Source organism: Solanum stenotomum, chromosome 7 (genome assembly GCF_019186545.1).
Source record: "Solanum stenotomum isolate F172 chromosome 7, ASM1918654v1, whole genome shotgun sequence".
NCBI classification, from domain to species: Eukaryota; Viridiplantae; Streptophyta; class Magnoliopsida; order Solanales; family Solanaceae; genus Solanum; species Solanum stenotomum.
The window spans coordinates 53,538,218-53,560,218 of NC_064288.1; the positions used below are offsets into that span (position 1 = coordinate 53,538,218).

A 22,001-nucleotide genomic window follows, 5' to 3' on the forward strand; every position below is an offset into this window, starting at 1 on the left:
TACACCACACCTCTTCAGACCCCACTTATGAAGTTACACTGGGTGTGTTATTGTTGTCTTGTAACTTGTATAACTTGTGGTTGGATCAGAATAAACCAATATGAAGTTGCACGAGGAATGGTTCACGCCATTTTTGCTTCAAGTTCTGCTAAGTAAGCTAAAGCTTTTATACTAACACCTGGCCAATGGCCATACTCCTAATAATATACTTTATCCCCAATAATCTTACTTTACCATTACCTTTAGGAGGTGCCAAAGATGCTTCCTCACCTGGAAATGAGCAACTTTCTATCCAACAGTCATTTCACTTCAACCTTTAAATTGAAATGTCATCAAAATTATCATACCAATAAGAAAAGAAAGAAGAGATTTACTATAGAAAAAAGAGCAATGGGTTTCTTGACGTCTCTCTTATGCGGTTTTCTTCTCGCAATGGTATTTTCTGTATCTAATGGAGACCCTTTAGTTCCAGCATTGTGCATATTTGGTGACTCTGTAGTTGATGTTGGAAACAATAACAACTTAAGCACTCTCATCAAGGCAAATTTTCCACCTTATGGAAGAGATTTTGTTACCCATAAACCCACCGGAAGGTTCTGCAATGGAAAGCTTGCCACAGACTTCACTGGTAATGTCTAAAACATTTCAATAATTGCCTCCGCAAAAGAAAAGTAATTGCCCTCTATTGTTTCTCATGCATGCATGTGTTTTATCCACAGCTGAATATCTTGGGTTCACTTCATACCCACCGGCTTACCTGAGCCGAGAAGCTAGAGGGAAAAGAGTTCTTGCTGGTGTCAACTTTGCCTCTGCTGCTTCTGGTTATTATGAAAGGACTGCTCGACTGTTTGTAAGTACTCGAATATGTCTGAGAATAGAAATCAGTCGATTTTTAGAGGATGACTAACTTGGAAATGTCATGGTTTTTGCAGCGTGCTCTGACGTTGAAACATCAACTAAAATATTACAAGTTGTGGCAAAGGAAAGTAGTGAATCTGGTAGGGAGGACCAACGCTACTAACATTTTCTCAAGAGGAATACATCTTATAAGTGCAGGAAGCAGTGATTTCATGCAAAACTACTATATAAATCCACTACTCAACAGAGTCTACTCACCTGATCAGTTCTCAGATATCCTCATGAAGTCTTACTCTACATTCGTTCAGGTCCAACTTCCTCTTCTGTGTACTAATTGTTACCGCTTCTTCAACTGTTACCATAAACTAATTCTTAAATCCGAGCAACCTGCAGGGAATTACTTTGCATAACAAGAACATTATCAAATGAAAATGCAATTAGGACTAACCTTTTATAATGTCCTAACTCAAGATCATTGGACTAAAATTTACTACGTACGATAGTAAGAGCCCTGGAAAATAAATTTAAGTTCCAACTCTAATTTGACAAACGGGAGCAAGCAAGCACATGCACGAATCATAATAAGCACTTATCAAATTACAGAAAATTAGGATTGTTACAGGATGTACAAGGATGACATACACTTGACCACCAGGTAGACTTATCCTGAAACTAAGAAATAAGATCAAGCTGTATTTATATATCACAAACTAAGAAATATTATGTGTATTCATTTACACAAGCCAATCAGTATGTTAATATCAGCAGCGATCAATGTACAGAACCTCTATGATCTGGGAGCAAGGAGGATTGGGGTTACAACTCTGCCACCAACTGGTTGTTTGCCAGCTGCCATCACTTTGTTCGGCAGAGGAACCAATGAGTGTGTTGCAAAACTGAACAAAGATGCTATCTCTTTCAACAAGAAGCTAAACAGTACATCTCAAAAGTTAAAGAGCAAGCTTCCTGGCATCAAGCTTGTAGTCTTCGACATCTACCAACCTCTCTTTGATCTGATCACAAAACCTGCAGAAAGTGGTAACATGCTGAGACTTTTTCTTCCTTCTCCTTTCCTACCTTTTTTTCTCAAACTCGCTTATCCTTCAAAAGTATTGAAAGCACAAACATGTACAGAATTTTATTGTCAATTTTTATTAAAAAAAATGTCTCATATCTTGAAACTTGACATAGGAAGAAATGTAAATTTCTAAAATGGGTTTCCTGTTACTGTACTAAGATCAAAATGGTGAATTAGGAAATGTCCCCTTCTTGATCCATTTTTGCTGATAATATTCCTATTTTCCAGGATTTTTCGAATCAAGAAAGGCATGCTGCGGGACTGGTACACTAGAAACATCATTCCTTTGTAATGCCAGGTCCATTGGAACATGCTCCAATGCTACAAATTATGTCTTCTGGGATGGATTTCATCCCTCACAATCGGCAAATGAGAAGTTAGCTCAAAGTCTGTTGGAACAGGGTTTTGACCTCATATCTTAAAGCCTCAACGCTGCAGAATGGTCGACTTTGTATGATAATGTTTATTACTTTCGAACTTGAAAGAGGCTTTAGTCAGTCTTAGTTCATACAAGGGCTTAAGTATATTTCATATGATAGCAGTTACAGCAAGTACAAAATGTCTGACAGCTTTCCCAGCTTGGGAATATGTTTTTCGGTATTTGATGTACTGTCAAATGAAAGTCAACTGAAAGAACAGTATTCTGTAAGTCTTTTGAGTCATCCCATGAGATGAGCTCTATTCAACACTAAATATTCTACTTGATTTCCTACCCATAATTTATTTATTTATTTTTAAAAAAGGAAGACCTGTTTAAACTAAAGTAAGTTATAAGTATTTCCATTTGTCATAAAAAAAAATTAAAAAACAATCTTCTGGTATCTTCTTTCTTTTGGCGGCGGGGAAGGAGAGGGAGTTGATCTTTTGCTAGCTCTGGTGTTCACAAACAAAGAGAAAACCATGTTACCTGCGCAATAGTTATGAAAGTTCGAAACCAGCATTGGAATTGATAGCATACAGAAGCTTTGCTCTCAAGGTATTCTGGCGTTTGTATGTTGGAAGCTGTCAAAGGCAGAAGGAAAACTACAGATTATTGGAATATGTTCGAGTTAAAAGAGATCTTGTTGTTGAAAGCTACCATGATTTTCAATTTGACAAAATATGAGTTGGATTAGGGTCCATTCAATGCCTCAAACTTAACGTAGTTTAATTTAACTGTACCTTGAGGGTGTTGTAGCAAGTAGACGCTGAAGGAAGCCGATCAACATCCTGTCCCCCGAATGTCGCCAATAGAGGCAAATCACAAGAAACCTATATTTACAAAATTTCATTACTATTAACCACTGGTTATCAAGGTATTCCGTTTAAATTTTGGTCTGTACATTTTATCTAGTTTTCCTTTCCCTTTCTTTCAAAACTTTTTGGTATTTTATTTGTTTTCATGGCCATCTCCCCCCTCCCTCTTCACCCTAAAAATGAAAAACAACAAGATAAAAAACAGGCCTTTAGAACATAAAGAAGTGCAACAACATCAGGTAGCCAGAAGAGTAAGATTTTTAACAATGCTGGTGTTAAGTGATTACTGGGAAGACGAGAAGCAAAAACAGCATGTAATCAATAAAAGTATGTACGAGGAGCCACTTTAGAAAACTCACACACAAGAACAAGCACATCATGCCGATATATGCCAGAAAGTTACTGAAAATGTGTTAATTAAGTTGTTTAGGATATTAATTTAAGAAAAAAGGAATATTCTTGCCATTGTTAGTTTAAAGAAAACAGCATGACACATAATGTGGCCATATCAAGTGAAGCATTTGTTTCCTTTTATAATTTGATTATTTTATAAAATTTGGTTTCTTGTTAGGGAAGGGCATTTCTGATTAGTTTTAGTTTGTTCTTATTAGAGTGGGACAATCTAGAAGAGTTTTCTCTGCATAACCTCCTCAAACAACTGAGGAACATCGAAATAAAAGATTGTAAACAAAAAAAGACAGCCTGGTGCACTAAGCTCCTGCTAAGTGCAGGGTCCTGAGAAGAGCAAGACCACAAGGGTATATTGAACGCAGCCTTACCCTGCATTTCTGCAAGAAAATGACAGATTGTATCCATACTTCACCAAAATCAAGACTGCCTCCTTTCAGCCTCCATAAGGCATAAGATACCGAAATACTGAATGAGTCTGAACTCATCCAGACATCTACATATGATGATGCACTATTTAAAGCTTCAAACCTCAGCTACATTTGCACCTCTGCAACACTGTCACTGTCAGCCAGTGGCTTGCAGGCGAAAGTTTGTATCCCAGCAGTAACACATTAGGGTTGAACTCGATTAGGAGACATGGGTCCTGTTCAGTTCCACACAAATTTCCAATCTACGGAGAAGATAAAATCTGGTTGTTTGCCCCAAATTCCTGTTTCTTTATGAGGATTTTGCAGAATTTTTTTAAAAGACGCAAAATTGATAAGAATTGTCTATCCTGCATTTTCCATCCGAAGTGAAACACTGAAGCCGGTTTACCAATAAATGAGATGCCAGTTTCACATCAGCTCACCAACCAATAGAAACTTTCCCTGTGCTCCTATTTCTGGGTTCTTTCGGCAGCTTAACTCTCAATAATTTTACCCCCTTGTTATACTTTCACCATTGTCGGTTGACCATTTTGAATTAACACTGCCTATTTACCACTTCACCCAACATCCAGAAAAAAAAAAATACGGTGCTCATTATTAACCTTTAGAGCACAAAATCTGGTAATAAAAGCCTTCTTATCTGTTTATCATCTTCATGTGTGCTACTGCTAGGTGGTTTCGTGATTTGGGGGGAGGGGACAAGAAAGGGCATACCTTGTGAATGGTGAAGGTTGGCTGCAGATATTTGAATCCAAGCAAAGGAGCTCGCGAACAACTTGTCACAAACTTAAGCAGCAAACACCGTTCTTTTGGTTCAAAACTCGCAAATACCTAAACCACAAGAACAATTAGTTAGAAATGCTTAATTGTCTTCAATGGTTTATTCTCCTACTCTAACACTTGACACCACATACACATGACTAGATAACACCAAACAATAAAAAGATCTTTGCTTAGACCAAGTTCCTTCTGTCGAGAGATGTTTGTTTGAGACGGTTCAAGTAGACAATGATGGATATCACATTTGAAGTTTCTTAACATAAAAAGAAAAAGAGAAGGAGAGGGATAATTCATGCATACCTCCCAAAAGAGTTTAACTGTCCGACTTCCTTCGGTGTAACCTCCAGTATAGCGTGTATTCTTCCTTAAATCATCAATGTCAATATCATGGTTTCCCCCTGAAAGCAACTGGATAAAACTTTAGATTAGCAGAAATGAAAGCATGCAGTCCAGCAAAGAAAAGCCTTTGTAATTCATGTGGCTTTCAACTTATTCTCATACCACATAAAAGCATATGCATTCTATCTAATTTATTTATGCCTTCCATTCTATTGTCAGCATGTCATGTCAGTTCCTTAATTTTAAAGAAATGTGGAGAACCAGATAAGATAAAACAAAAATTGCAGAGGTATTGCTGATACATTCAGCATTTACAAGCCAATCGTTGATTCGAATAAGCAAAGAGATAAGGAAGTCTAAAACTAGCATGGAAAGAACAAGGAAAGATCAGTTGATGGTAGAATCTCATACCCCATGCGGAATACAGTAACATTCTATGGATTGATGGTAGGATGACAGAGTAAGAGCATACATAACTCTCCTTTGCCCACACACATAGCAACTACATGCACATGCAAGTATATATGCATCTGTAATAAAGCACAAGTCGAAATAGAGAGGCATCTGCCTCTATTTTGCAAGAAACAATAAAATCACAGGGTATGCAATCAAAATCTATGTTACATTAGCAGAGACATGGTTATGCATCCAATACAACTTCAGGACTATTCCTTACAGGTGGATTTCAATTAACAGGTTTTATTTGTGTTTTGAAGGATCCAAACTCATACACATATCAGACCTGTTTGATGTAATTAAATTAAGTCAAATGAAGAGTCCATGTAACATAGATTTTGATCTACTAACCACCTCCTAGGTCAAGCTTTACATGAAAACTCAGGCTATAACCTGCTACAGTATGTGTGGAACAATAGGGAAAGAAAATTGGACACAGAGCTACTAAAACTGAAACACAAAATTCTGCTAAAATATGCACAGACGGAATTACCTGATTAAATTCACTTGCATTAAACAACTTTAACCAGGAAGGGGATATAAGGTCCGTCAGTCCTCTATAAAATGCATTTGAGAAAGGAAGTATCTGCCATTAAGAGCGGGAAACAATAAGTCACCAATACCAGCAAAATGGGGATCTCAAAGTAGGAGCACAAGTATCGATACCTGCCGATTTAATTTAAAATCTGCCATTGCATGAACATATTGCAACATGTTTTCTTTTGTTACAGAAATATCCTTGCCACCAGGTTTAAGCTCAATAACAATGTGTTTCCCCAATGACTCCTCAGTAACTGTAAAATCCAATGCGAGGTCCTTGACATCACCATCATAGTGCTGCATAGACCGAAACCAAATATAAGTCTTTTGCATAATTCCATTAAAATTGGATATGGATATATAGAGGCTTGGGGTTGTTGATTATGTAAGATTGAAACTTTATTACTGTCCTCATTAGATAGCTTCTTTTGTTTTTGATAATGGTCATAACTTCTTCTTTTTTTATGAATGGTAACATTACTGTCCTAGTTAGATAATTATCACTAATATAAGTACAAATAGGTGTGTCTATATTCCATATTAATCAAATCACTAATATATTTTTATCCTTATTTTTCATAAATTATTGGAGCCATAACGATCTTAGAAGAGACGACTTCTTTGATTGGTAATGATCTTATAAGAGACCCAAGTAACTTCAGCTATCTACTGCAGCCCTCTTACTTCCCGATATAGTTCCAGCAGCACCATTCATCTTAAATTCAAATGCCTTCTTCAACGAGTGTTCTGGAAACACCACTCCTCTTATCAGTTACGAGCCCTGCAGTGTCACCTCTTTCCACCCATTATTTCGCCAATATATTAAGCAACTGTTGTAATTTTCTGATAGCCAGAACCTTTTTGCAACTTTTCTTTAGGCAATTCTCGAAAACATGGAATTCACTTATTGAAAGATTGACAGCTTATGTAGCAAATTACACTAAGTTCCTTCAGTTTTGTTTTTTTTTTGACAAAGGTAACAGTTTTGTGTATTAATATTTAGCACTAAAGGCTGGGATCCCAAATTTACATCATGGAGCTACATACAATTGCATGTGCTTAAAACAAAACTAAACTAGATCCTACTTCATCTTACAAAGGACCTAGGATATCTCTAACCGCTATAGGATCATCTACATACTCCAAACTACACCAATAGCAAAAAGTGATTATGCAGTTCATTTTAATCCTGTGTAAAGGACTACTACTACTCTCAAAGCATCTCATATTTCTCTCCTTCCATATGGTCCACCAAATCACTGCTGGGACAATCCTCCATCTGCTTTGTTCTGTACTGCCACTGCCTTCATTGTTCCAGCTTTCTATAGTCTGACTTGCCTTTTGTGGCATGGTCCAGTTTGTGCCCCTGATTCCATCAGTTTCAAACACTTAAACAATCGTCTCCACAATTATTATATGACATTCAAATCAGTAATATATTTCTTGTGTTTCCCAGTCCTCCACTCTGACCTAAAATCATTAACTCAGGAGCTTACTATCACCTTTCTGGTAACAATTCTTTTTTTCTTGACAAGTCTCTGGTAATCACTTTTTTCTATGCTATTTCTTCATCAATAAATCAATATGGCATCAGAGTAGGTAGAGACAATTTACACAATTACAAAACTGGGCACATTTATTTTATCATTTTAGGTTTCCAACATGTTCCATCACATGCAGGGTTAATTCTTTTTTCTTCACCCAAACACATGAAAATATTTCCTGACCAGTGACGGTGAAACTCGAACCTCCAAAATCTCAAGGCGCTTTAATTTGAAAACTTAACAGGAAGGAAGAAAGAGATTATTAAGCGCTGAAAAGGCACTTAAGAACAAAATAAATTGGAAATGAATGTTGAAATCAACTTACTTCTCACCCCTAAGCTAAAATTCTTTGTGGACTATTTGCTTAAATATAGTAGAGATAAAGTGTTTAAAGAGTTATTTTTTGAAGTGATAAAGTGCTTAAAGAGTTTTCAGAACATTCTGTTATATGCAAATAGAAAAATGTTTTCTTCTACCAATGTTGATTTTGGGTAGATAGAGTTTCCTACCCTTTCAACAGCTCTTTTAAAGCACATCAAGGTGCCATCACAAGGAGTAATTAGCTATTCATTTTTGCTTGTCGTTTAGTCATCTGTAACTCTTAAGAATGAAATTTCTGGAATTGATTAGCAGCATTTACCTTAACATACATAAGATTCCTGTATAGCTCAGGATCAAGTGTAGACAATTCATCAAGAAAGCTATAGCGGCCCAACAGCTTTTGGACAAAAACATGTGAAAAGGAATAATCTAGCAATATTCCTTCATAGAGTGCTTTGCCAACGATTCTCCCCAGAAACTCGATCATCTGAATTCCATTGTCCAAAAATCTTGCAGCTGTATTAGGAATTAGATGTCTATCTGAAGTGAAGGTCTGTGTGAATAGCCCATACCTTACAAAATAGAACCAATTACAAAGATCTCAAGTCATTTCAGAGAGCAAAAAAAGAGATGGCAAACTTGATAAATACATGAGCAAAGGCAACTCACTCAGGTGAGAAGGCTGCTTTGGCTATTTCTGTCAAGAATTCCTTGGATAACCCACCATAGTCCAGGCCAGCCTCTGGAAGACCAGACTCATTCACGAAAGAGACATGGATGCCGGACTTTAACCTTGATCCTAAGTTATTTAGTTGCTGAAATCCATCTTCAATAATATGACCACGACGAATTACTATCTCGACGGAACGTCCACCAGGTCCAAGAACTTCACCAGCCATTTTTCTCGATGCCTTATCCATGTTGATGAATTCTCTAAACATCTCAACCCTGCCAAGGACCAGAAATGATTTAGATCATTGCTAGACCAGGAGAAAACAACTGGGACCCTTTGATTTGAAAAGGCTACAAACAGTTGCATGTGTGATTCCAAATTATACCCTTGATGCAAGAACTACACATTTGAATTCATGTAAGTCGACATAGCAACATCTCTTTGTCTAGAAATCAAAAGCAAATTATTCTTTTTATGATTACATTGCACCTACGAGACTGACCTCAGTGGTTTAAGCCACAACATGCAACATCATCATATACAGTGGTGACCAAAATATAAGTATAATTCCAAATTATTAAGGAAATACACGGAAAATTCACACAACCATGTTGCACATGTATTTATTCCAGTCAAATATTAAAAGGACGGAGCATAAGTCCATAAAGCTTCTTATTGGCAACACAAAAAGGAGGTTAATGTATTTTTACTGTAGACAAAGGGTCGAACCAAAACCCCAACCAAAAAAAATGAAGAGTAAACTAACTCAATTCATGATTAGAAATTTTACACTCCAGGGTGCTAAAGGCAATAGCAGTCGGCATTAAAAAATACTACCGTCCCAAATCAATTTGGTGGTGTTGGTGTCATTGACTTCCTCACTCCAGCAGGGGCTTCAAGAAGATACCTTAATCACATGATGATGACGTTCAAATGTTTAAAAATTACGTGCCTACTAACATAAATTGGGACGGCTGGAGTACCATATATCTTAACTTGGACAAGCAAGACTAAAACAAAAATATGAACAAACAGATAAGAATCTTAACTAATACACCCAAACAACAAAAGATGAAAAGCACAGAGCATCGCAGACAAAACCCGTGCGCTGTCAATGTCAAGCACAGGAAAGGAGCATTTGGACAAACTCTAGACATTAAAAACTGTCAGAATAAACTTAAAGGTAAATGAATGATGACAGTTTATGATGAGTTTTTCATGTCGAAACTACCTTTCTTCAAATGGGAAGATGTGTGGGATAACAGTAATGATGGAGCCCATGCTCAAAGTGGTTGAGGCATCATCACCGTTTGAAGTAGCTGACAAAACTTCATGAGTCCTAGCAGCTACAGCAATGGGTGGCCGATTATTTCTACCTGGTGAAAGCCACAAAGTGGGAGGGCAAAATTGGTGCCTGCAATCCCTTTCATACAATAAATGAAGACATTTGATAGCAGAATCTGTCAGAGGTCTAGTTTTAGGACCAGTACTGTGAGACATTGTATTATAAACCAATGTATTCAGCACCGACACAATTTTCTGCTGCTGCTCCAATGTAAAGGGGACCTACATTCACGTAACTCTTACTTTTAGGACATTTTTGAAACTTACTTTTAGGACATATTAATATCATTCTAATGACATTGGGAAATCAAATATAGCTTGAAATATTTAAATTAAAAAGAAATCTGACCTGTTTCTCATAAAACTCTAGGTCATCAAGAACTAACAACAGGTGTGAATAACTAGCGCAAAACAGATGTAGTAGACAAGACAAATCTTTTGATAGGCCATCAGGACCCTGCCTTAGCAATTCAATGTCCCACATATCAGGATAATGCTTGTCAATGTGCACTGCTTTTGATTTTCCATCAACTGGATCCACACTTTTGAACTCAGTTTGTGATTTCCCAGTTATCTTTTGAAATACGCTAGCCCATTTGCTGCCTATATCTTTAGAAGAATGTTTTTGCTTTCTCTCAGAAGCTTCAAGAATCTTGTTTTCAGAAATTGTACTTTCATCCAAATATTTGCCCTTACTGACAAGATTCTTTCCTTGAAAAAGTGATTCATTGAGGGTTCCCCACAGGTTGGAAAGAAACCCGGGAGTAAAAGACAGCATGTTGAGGACTGGCATTGCCCCTAGCACCGGATTCAAAATAGAAAATATTCTGAGCATCCATGAATAGTAGTAAGCAACATCGAGCAATTCACAGCTCCCCGAAGATTCTGCTCTGCATAAGGGTAAACTTTCAGCTTTCTGAATGAGACCATCTTTCTCCAACACTAAAAGTTCCATCAGATGCCTCTGCAGCCAAACAGGCTTAAAGAGGCTCATATACGACATCTTTAAGGATCCAAAAGTTGTCTCGACTTCAACAGAATTTCCGTCACCTTGAACTTCTTGGTTCTCCTTTCTCACCCATCCAGCCCTTTCAATCTGAGACAATAATTTCTCCATCAGCATAATCACTACACGGACATAGGATTGACGGTCTAAACCAGACACTAACTTTCCAGAATCTAAGTTATTGCTTTCACTGCCTGCAGCAAGGTATATAAAATTTCCAAGAGCCCAACCAACTGGTGGCATCACCCTGTTGTGAGAAGAACTTGTCATCTGATCCATATCTGACATATCCTTTAGAATTTGCTCCTTTGACATCTGCCATCACCTGTCACAGTTTGATCAGTCCCTTCGCATTCTAATATCCATAACTGCATCAGAAATAACGCAAAATATGGATGCTAATTTGAACTCTGGAAAGGTATCAGTATAGTAATTTGCACAAACAAACTGTAGATACAGAGATGATCACCAAAATGAAATTGGTAAGTGGTATTGCAGGCTGCCTCAGCAATTTAGATAATGTGAGTCATCATAAATTCAAGGAATAATACACAAACGCTTCTCTAAATTTGGCTCCATTTGCAACTTACACACCTAAACTATGAAGTGATTATATTACCCCCTGAACTTCCTTTTTACCTATCTATTAACACCTTGAAGTGCCAAGTGGCATAGAGTAGTTTCAACTCTTGTATGGTGCACGAGAGCAAAGAAAGAAGTATAATAAAAAGAAACTATATTGACTTTTTGTTTTCCAAACGACTAAATGTCATTGGTAACAACTATTTGTTCCAACTCTGTATCTTTTTTCTTGCTTTTTCTTGTTTACTTCTCTCATTTATTTATTTTCTTTGTTTAGAATGTTGGATCTGATCCAAATGAAATAGGACCAGATCCAAGCTTTTCACAGATGTGATGGGGGAAAATGGATTCCATAAACTGCTTTAGTTAAACAAACAATTTATTCATAAAATGCCACATGTTTAAAAAGTCCACATGGTTAGAGTGTGAAAAAAAAGAAGGAAGTTCAAGGCTGTAATAAAAGTGCCTCATAATTTAGGCGAATAAGTTGCAAATAGAGCCAAGTACTATACCGAAATTCCAAAAATAAATTATCAGTGAATTTCAAAAAAAAAAAGTTTATATATATGTGTGTGTGTGTGTGTGTGTATATGTTTGTTCAAAGTTTGTTCAGGAGAGAAGTATTTCCATATGTTTACAATGAAGTGGATCTAATCAGCTTATTCTTGTGGTTGTCTGGTAGATTTTCTAGCCCAAACTGACAATAATATCGTCCCATAGACACACTGCCTTAAAATTATGTAGGTACGGGCATATACACTCGTATAATTAGTTGCAACAATTCCCTTTACTTTGACAAACTTACCAATAGTATCCTCAAGCAAGGTGTTAACACAGACTTGTGTTTCAAAGGAGGAATCAACACCACTGGTAACCGTTGAGCAAACCAGGGTATTGTGAGTAGATAAATACAGTATTGCTCCGCAGCACTCTGAACTTCTAGCAAGTCATTTTTATTATCCGCAACTAGATTCATGACATGAAATGGCCGTAGTGCTAAAGTAATTGCACTTGCAGTTGTCNCAAAAGCGTGAAATGAATTGAGATTTGAGAATATGGGGATATGACAATTGGTTGAGCGGGTTTGTTTTTTGACCCGACTCCTAACCGAAAATGCAATATCCTTGTGGTGTTGTCATTTCGTAAACAGTTTAATTAATTTTACGAGATACTGATTATTTTCTACAAACAATGAATACTGTAACAAGTAATTTTATCAGTAAACGCTAGAACGAATTGAAGAAATTACCTAGTATTTAATTTCTACTAGAAATTGAATTTAAGAACTCAGAACAAATATTACTTCTCTTTTTATTTGACAAGAGGGAATTGTTCGGATGGTAAGCACCCCTCACTTCCAACCCAAAGGTTACAAGTTCGAGTCACCAAGGGAGCAAAAGGGATGGGAGCTCCTAGGGGAGGGTAAAAAAAATTCTCTTTTTATTTGTTAATGTTTACCCTACAAATCCAATCAATAAATAAAATACTTGATAATTTTCCTATATTACTTTTATGAATGGAATCAATAAGGCCTAGACTCTAGAGGTTTATCTGAACCACTTCAATAAAAAAAATATTTATACATAATTGAATCTTCTTTTAAGCTTTTTCATGCGTTTGATCCATGAATCATTATCTTTTTTAATTATTATATAATTAATTTTAGGGAAAATTATACGGTTAGGCAAACTTATACTATTTAATTACTCATCATAGCTATAGTTTGCTAAAATGACCACTCGCGACAAATATTATACAATAATTATGATGGCTGACTTCGAGTTTGTATAATTAGCCACATTTGTATAGATATAATTCGCCAGAATATACAAATACATATGTATAATATACAATTATCTAACCGATATACATATAGAATTCACCTCTCTCCCACTCTCTGCCCTCTCTCGCCTCTCTCATCCCTCTCCCAATCTCGCTCGCCTCTATCCTCCCTCTCCCAATCTCGCTCGCCTCTCTCCTCCCTCTCCCAATCTCACTTGCCATATATCAGTGGTGGAGCCAGGATTTTCGTCAAGGGTGTTTATACTTTAGGACAAGTAAAAAAATAAACCTTGCTAGTCAGATTATAAAGATTGGCTTCAAAATATTCATACCTCAATATCAAATTAACCAACTATCCAAAATGAAAATTCTTAAAACGGAAACTTACAAAATATCAATGGATAAACTAAGGAAGATGAAGTAGGACAAATATATTGACGAATAGTTTCATACACACCAAAATATGTAAATTGTAAAGTGGTAACTACAATTGCACTCGACGACACTTCATCTCTTGAAATGTTTTCATAATACACTCATTAGAAACATCTTTAAATACTTTTTTCTCTACATAAGACACTATGCAACCATCTAAGAATTCATCATCCATTCGATTTCGCAAGTCATTCTTGATAATCTTCACTGTCGAAAAGCTCTTTCAACTGTAGCAGTGGCAACAACTAGAAGTAAAGCAAACTTCACTAAAAGAAATACGAGAGAATAAGTTAAATGCTTCTTTGTCTCAACCAACTTTCTTGAAAGTTCTCCAAGTCCTCTCAAATTGGAGAACCTTTCATCAATATCACAAACATCAATAATATAATTAACAAGTTGATTCTCAAGAGCTCTCATGTTGGAGCCATCAAAATCATCAGGATATATTTCAGCCATTCTCATTATCTTCTTTATGTCAAAACTAGAAAATGAATCAATTGGATTCAAGCAAGATACTCCATTAAGCAAATCACTTGTCACCTCATTAAAACGATCATTAAGTTCTTGTAGTTGCCAATCAATGATTTTATAAAACACATCCACACGATAATGATGCAAAGTAGTACAAATAACTACTTTACGTCGTGATCTCTCAGAATTAGCATATGGATCATCAAAATTGGGTAATGAAATGACATGCTTGATATAAAATGCTTCTACCTTTTTTTTAAGTGAATCTCATCTAATATTTTTTTTTAAGAAAGGATCCCATTCATTATCCATTTATCCCTTAAAGCTTGCAACCTTCTCTTTACTACCTTTACAAGAATCATGGCATTTGCAATGCCTTGCTCCTTTTTCTGTAATGAAGCATTAAGATCATTTGTGATTCCTAAAACATCTGTCATCAAATGCAACAAGAAAATAGTCTCAAATGTTTGACAACTTCTGAGAAATCCCGTTGCGCTTGCTCTTTCTTCCAAAGTACTTGCATTTTCAACAAGAGTATCAAGTACATCAACAATAGAGTCAAAGCTACTAATAAAGTTTTCAAATGACTTGTAGTGAGATCCCCAACGAGTATCATCGGCTTAAACAAGACCAAGTTTTTGATTCAACCCTCTACCCGTTTCTAGTTCACCTATATCCAATGCCATTTGGAGATGTTTTTTTTTAGATTCTTGAAAATTATCCACACGTTTAAGAAACTCCCAACACATTCAAAATATTTGAAATTAATAATACAAGTTCACCTACTTGAACACACTTTTTAGAAACCGTAACAAGAGTCAATTGAAGTTGATGAGCAAACCAATGAACATAATGAACCGATCTACTTTCTTGTCTAATCAACGTTTTAAGACCACCTAGCTCACCTTGCATATTACTTGCCCCATCGTAACATTGCCCATGTACATTAGATAAAGTCAAAGAATGGTGAGCAAGTACATCTACAATTGCTTTCTTTAGAGATAAAGCACAGTATCCTTAATGTGAATAAGTCCAATAAATGCCTCTATCACAAACCCCATTTTGTCAACATATCTTAGACAAATAGCCAATTGTTATTTGTGTGACACGTCTCTAGATTCATCAACCAATAAAGGAAAGTAGTCACTATTTATATCCTCTATTATAGCCTTAATTGTTTCAATCTTACATGCAGTCACAATATCTTTTTGGATGTCATGAGAAATCATTTTATTATTTTTTGGAGCTTTTTCTAACACAAAAGGTTTAATTGCATCACATCTAGTAGTTAACCAAGAAAGAACTTCAAGAAAATTACCCTTGTTCAATGACGATTCACTCTCGTCATGACCACGAAATGCAAAACCTTGATCCAAGAGAAGTCTTACCACATCGATTGAAGTGTTTAATCGAATCTGATATTTTCATGCTTACTTTTATCATCCAACTTGTAAAATGCGGCTTGAATGGATTGTTGTTCTCGCATGATATCTTCACACTTTCTTTTGGATTGATTATGAACGCTATTCGGTGGACCAATATGTGTAGCAAAACTATCCTTGCTATGCCAATTTGTAAATCCCTTAGTCGAAAATACATTACCACCACCTTGATTAATGTTTTCTCCTTGAAACAAATAACAAGGTAAACAATAAGAAGTATCCACACTAATATTGTATTCCAACCAATCACGATATTCATCAAACCACGTATAAACAAAACGACGTGGTGTTCCAAAAAAATCGGTTTGAGTAAACTGATGATTTTGAGGTTGACAAAGACCTTTAATGATATATGCCCTCCTTATCTCATCACGAAGATTTGGATGATAATTCAAAATTGGAGTTCTTTCAGTCGGATCAACCTTTAAATCATTTACATCAAATTCTTGTCTTTGGGAAGAGTGAGATGATATTTCTATTTGATTGACATTTTCATCTCGGCATAGTTGATTTTGATTTTGAGGCGCCAAACTTGTTTTGGGTACTCTAAAAAAATATTTCTCCAAACTCATTGAACACCAAACTGAAATAGTAATCAAGTTCAAGTATACCAAACTCATTAAAAATTATCCACAATACACCAAATAGTTGATCGATACTCAAATAAATAAAGTAACTTTTAACATAAAAAATAAGATATTCAAGTCTTTCAACACATGATTAGAAAAAACTAAACTAAAGAAAAAAAAGAATTAAGAAATACATTTTCACACTTCAATGGCGGTTGAGGAAGAAATATACAATGATTAAAGCTTCCAATTTCTTAAAACTTGCAAATATGTATGAAAGTTGAGAAGAGAGAAAGGTAAAGAGTAAAGTTGTAAAGGGTTTTTGGGAGAAGAAGAAGTCAAAAAACTAAAAGGAAAAGACAACTATGAATCTATACTTTTTTTAAATTAAGAAAAGTAAAAAATAGACCTTTTATTTTTCTTAACTTAAAAAAGGTAACTTTTGTACTTTTTCTTAAGAGAAAAACGGAACAAATATTAAATAAATGAAATGTTCAAGCCCTTGGGATCGAACCCAGGCTGAGTTTTGCCTTTTCTAAGAGAACAAACGGAATAATGAAAAAATTTAAAGAAAACGCCAACACTTGGGCTCAAACTCAGAACGTTGATGCATCTTTGCACAACCTTAACCGCTGGGCTGTCAACCTTTATTGTGTCAAGGTTGTTCAACAGTTAGTATATATCCAAAAAAACTCGATATTTAGTATATATACCCGTAAAAAATTTCCGACGAAGGTTGTTCATCTGACCACCCTCGCCATGTCATAGCTCCGCCCCTGCCATATATACAAATGCATATATATAATATACAATTATCTAACCGATATACATATACAATTCACCTCTCTCCCACTCTTTGCCCTCTCTCGCTCGCCTCTCTCCTCCCTCTCTCAATCTCGCTTGCCATAAATACAAATCCATATGTATAATATACAATTATCTAACCGATATACATATACAATTCACCTCTCTCCCACTCTTTGCCCTCTCTTACTCTCCTCTCTCCTCTCTCTCCCCTCTCTCCTCCCTATAACATGTAGCTACGAATTGTAATTATCAAACTATAGATATGGAGAGTAAATAGACTATTTTTGAGTGGCTATATGTGAAAATTCCTCTTCAATTATTAAATACTTATGAAACATTTTTTAAATTTATATCTTTTTCCGCACAAGAGATTTGTTAATAAAATATAAAAGAGTTTTTTTTGTTAAAAAGAAGAAAACAAAGATTCAAATTATAACTACTCATAAGACATTATTCCTCAAACCTATCACTTCCAGTATAAAAATACATTAACGAGTCCTTAATAACTTGTGTTAATTTATTTTGGGATAAGGGCCTAAAAAATATCCCAACTTTAGTCGAATTTGTTGTTGCGATACTAAATTTTCATGAAGATCTATTACCTCCCTAGACTATTTAATACCGCATTTTTTACCCCATGAACTATTTAATAGTGTATTTTAAAGGTATATATGTGCTCACGTGAACACATTACTATTTATAATTTTGCATTATTTTTATGTCCACGTGGGCAAATATATATGTTTAAAATACGGTATTAAATAGTCTAGTGAGGTAATAGGTCCTCATGAAAGTTTAGTATCACAACAGCAAATTCGACCAAAGTTAGGGTATTTTTCAGACCCTTATCCTTTTTAATTTCGGTAAAGGGCCAAATATACCCTTGTACTATAGGAAATAGTTTAAATATACCCCTAGTCATACTTTTGGGCTAAATATACCTTCCCGTTGTACTTTGGGGCTAAATATATCCTTATGATTAACTGACGACATGTGGATGGCCAAAATTAAAAGAACCATTCAATTAAAATAAATCAAATTCGAATATGACCCGCCCCACCCCGCCCAATAATTTAACCCGATTTAATCTATTGACCCACCCAATTTATTTTTCAACCAAAAAACTTAACATCCGATTGAGTTCTCTCCAGAATTCATAAACCACAAACACAAGTCATAAATTATACACAAATATCTTAGTATACAAAATAAGTCTAAGGATATGTGGTGGCCTGTTTTCCGCTTGCTCCTTTCACCATCTTCATCAGTAGGCTCATCTACAAGACTTCGTACACCAACTATGGATTCCAAAGAGCAAGTGGACTGTTGCAATAAAAAAACGGGTAAATTACAAAAATCACATACTTTTAAGGCAAAATTATAATTTATCCCTTAAAAGTTTATAATTACAGAAATCCCTCAAACGGATACAATAATATAAGCGCTGATACATTAATCTGATGCGCGAGATACATTAATCGTTAAGTAAGATACATTACATTTTATACATGATACACTAATCTGATGCGCGAGATACACTAATCTGATGCGCGAAAATGAGGGATTTTGGAGATTTGTAAAACTCATAGGGGATAATAGTAATAAGTAAATTAAAAGGTGGGATTTCTGTAATTTTTCCATAAAAAACGCTAGCGTTTGTTGCGGCGTGAAAAAGTGCAGCAATTTAAGAAGTTAAAGTTGAAGAAGGTTTTCCGGAGAGAACTCAATCGGACATTAAGTTAGGTCGGGTTAAATTATTGGGTGGGGCGGGGCGGGTTATATTCGAATTTGATTTATATTAAATTGAATAGTTGTTTTAATCCTGGCCGTCCATGTGTCATTAGTTAATCATAAGGGTATATTTAGCCCCAAAATATAATGGAAGGGGTATATTTAGCCCAAAAGTATAACTAGAGATATATTTTAACTATTTCATATAGTACAGGGGTATATTTGGCATTTTTTACCGTTTTAATTTAAATGAGTAATTTTCATGATTGAAAATTGAAATATAAAATAAAAAATTACAAAGACTCATTTCAAAAACTCAATTTACACATAGCTAAATAACTAAACACTTCGAAATTTTAATTCGAATCTCGTATATAAAATCATCGGTCATATTTACTTCGGTCCAAGTTCAAGGTTACACTTGACGTTTTTTTCTCAAAAAATAATAATCGAAATTCAGGCAAATTCATAATGTTTTAAGACTGACATTTATTCTTTTAAAAATTAAAATTCTCAACTTTATTTCCTTCCTTTTTTTAGTGGTGACAGAAAACGTATAAAGCAAAAAATAAAAGATATAACAACTACAGTAGTAATAAAGATAGCACTTACCACCATGGATGTGTTTGAATCCTAGGTATGAATTTTTTTTTTGATAATTTTGAATGGGTCGTACCGATTATGGAGAGCGAATTCAGAATAATTAGGCTTTACTGTAGATAGTGAACATCGGGCGAGAAATAAAAATAAAAGAAAGCACTTGATTTGTCCTATCTTTTTTCGATTATCTCAATTTTTTAAAACAAATTCACATTATTATTATTTCTGTTTTAATTTGTTTTTTTTTTTCAAATTTACTTTAACAAGTACTTTTTTTTTTGATAAAATTTAATTTTAATTTTTCACGTATTATATTTAAGGCTACATATTATAAGATTCAATTTTTATTTTTTAAGAAAATATTAGAAGGAATATTATTTTTTGTTTTTTATAAAGGTTTGGACGTGATATGTGGCAACTAGCAATCAAAGAAGAACTAAAATTTGACACGTAATATGACTGCTTCGGTAAGAATTCTATTATTCTATGGACGGTTTTGTTTTTTAATGCCANGCCTTATAAGGAGTCCACCCATCTCATTAACCACCGATGTGGGACTTTTGTCATATATTTAACACCCCACCTCACGCCCAGTGCTTAGCATCTGGTGCGTGGGCAATTTTGATTTTGGGGGCCCCAATATCGGGTGAGACGGGCCCTGCTCTGATACCATGTTAAATTAGGTGTTAGGCCTAACTCACACCCCAAAAGCTAGCTCAAAGGGAGGAGGATTGCACAAGCCATATAAGGAGTTCACCCATCTCATTAACCACCGATGTGGGACTTTTGTCATTCTTTAACACAGAACATGGTCTCTTAAGATATTTCTAGTTAGGACTAGGATTAATTGACCCTGAAACATAAAGTAACAAGACCATAACTGTGTGTACTTGCCTTAAAAGATCTCAACTCATAAGCCTCACCTCCAACTTATTTGAGGTCTTTTCATTTTTAGGTAACTTATTTTTTTCATTAATCACCTGAATCAAAATTACAAAGCAAGCTACTTACCACTATTAGCTTAGTCTCACTGCTAATAACTCCCTATCCAAATGCTTCCTACCATCAACCTCACCAAACTAAATACAACTAGGAGCCATTACTTAACAAAAGTCATGACTGCACTACATCCTTTGCACCCTTTGGTGCTCTAACATCACAAGCATAAATAATATTCCTAGTTAATCTAAGGTCATCCACAGCCTGTCATTTGAGGTTTTAAGGTGCTTTTGACATAGTAATTTTACTATTGTGACAATGAAAAGCCATTAAGTTCAGCTTATAATTATATGATCATCTCCAACTTATTTGAGGTTTTGAAGGTACTTTTGACACAGTAATTTAACTATTGTTACAATGAAAATCCACCAAGTTTAGCTTATAATTATATAATCATCTCCAACTTATTCGAGGTTTTAAGGTGCTTCTGACACAGTAATTTTACTATTGAGACAATGAAAAAGCCACTAACTTCAGCTTATAATTATATGATCATCTCCAACTTTTCAAAACATGTCGTGAGCACTTTACAAGCTAAAATAAAGTCATACTTCACGATCAAATCAAACATTGGCTCACGGCTATTTTTAAGCTAATAAATCCCGATTCACTGACCTGAATTAACCGCGCGGCAGCAGTAGCTCGCCGAGTAAAATTCCTCAACGCTCTCTCTTGTGAAACTTTTTCCAAAAGCACATCCCTCGAAATCTCCTTCGCACTTGAGCCTCGCAATGAAACCTGATCCAAACGGATAAACAAAAATTCAACAAATTACTGGAATTCAAAATCATGCAAACAAAAAAAATAATCAATTTGATCAAATTCGCCGGAAAGGAAAACAATTAACAACAACAATGATGATTATTATGCATATATAGACGAACCTGGTTCTTTCGAGGTTCGCTCATGGCGGATTAACAGGAAAAAAAAATGACTTTTGATGCAAAAGCGTGAAATGAATTGAGATTTGAGAATATGGGGATATGACAATTGGTTGAACGGGTTTGTTTTTTGACCCGACTCCTAACCGAAAATGCAATTTCTACCGGAGGTAATAAATAGTCTAGGGAGGTAATAGGTCCTCGTGAAAGTTTAGTATCGCAACAACAAATTCGATCAAAGTTAAGGTATTTTTCAGACCCTTATCCCTTTTAATTTCGATAAAGGGCTAAATATACCCTTGTACTATAGGAAATAGTTTAAATATACCCCTAGTCATACTTTTGGGCTAAATATACCTTCCCGTTGTACTTTGGGGCTAAATATATCCTTATGATTAACTGACGACATGTGGATGGCCAAAATTAAAAGAACCATTCAATTAAAATAAATCAAATTCGAATATGACCCGCCCCACTCCACTCAATAATTTAACCCGATTTAATCTATTGACCCACCCAATTTATTTTTCAACCAAAAAACTTAACATCCGATTGAGTTCTCTCCAGAATTCATAAACCACAAACACAAGTCATAAATTATACACAAATATCTTAGTATACAAAATAAGTCTAAGGATATGTGGTGGCCTGTTTTCCGCTTGCTCCTTTCACCATCTTCATCAGTAGG

At 35.3% G+C, this 22,001-nt stretch overlaps 2 protein-coding genes across 2 annotated transcripts; one reads left to right on the forward strand and one right to left on the reverse strand.

Annotated features, from left to right (window-relative positions):
* Positions 1-363: 363 nt before the first annotated feature.
* Positions 364-2,386, forward strand: LOC125870500 (GDSL esterase/lipase At5g03820-like). The gene is made up of 5 exons (XM_049550946.1): positions 364-628; positions 720-850; positions 933-1,166; positions 1,641-1,896; positions 2,165-2,386. The coding sequence occupies exons 1-5, from the start codon at positions 391-393 to the stop codon at positions 2,356-2,358; spliced, it is 1,053 nt and encodes a 350-aa protein (XP_049406903.1). The 5' UTR covers positions 364-390; the 3' UTR covers positions 2,359-2,386.
* On the reverse strand, positions 1,412-21,421 carry LOC125870039 (E3 ubiquitin-protein ligase UPL7-like). The gene is made up of 18 exons (XM_049550405.1): positions 21,317-21,421; positions 21,012-21,170; positions 18,359-18,425; positions 15,719-15,910; positions 14,632-14,714; positions 14,022-14,533; positions 12,402-12,699; positions 10,358-11,329; positions 9,896-10,230; positions 8,661-8,939; positions 8,311-8,563; positions 6,253-6,423; positions 6,080-6,172; positions 5,092-5,199; positions 4,726-4,842; positions 3,098-3,187; positions 2,844-2,938; positions 1,412-1,884 (listed from the first exon to the last, which is right to left on the reverse strand). Exons 1-17 carry the CDS (start codon positions 21,338-21,340, stop codon positions 2,855-2,857), a joined length of 3,837 nt encoding a protein of 1,278 aa, XP_049406362.1. The 5' UTR covers positions 21,341-21,421; the 3' UTR covers positions 1,412-1,884; positions 2,844-2,854.
* Positions 21,422-22,001: the final 580 nt, after the last annotated feature.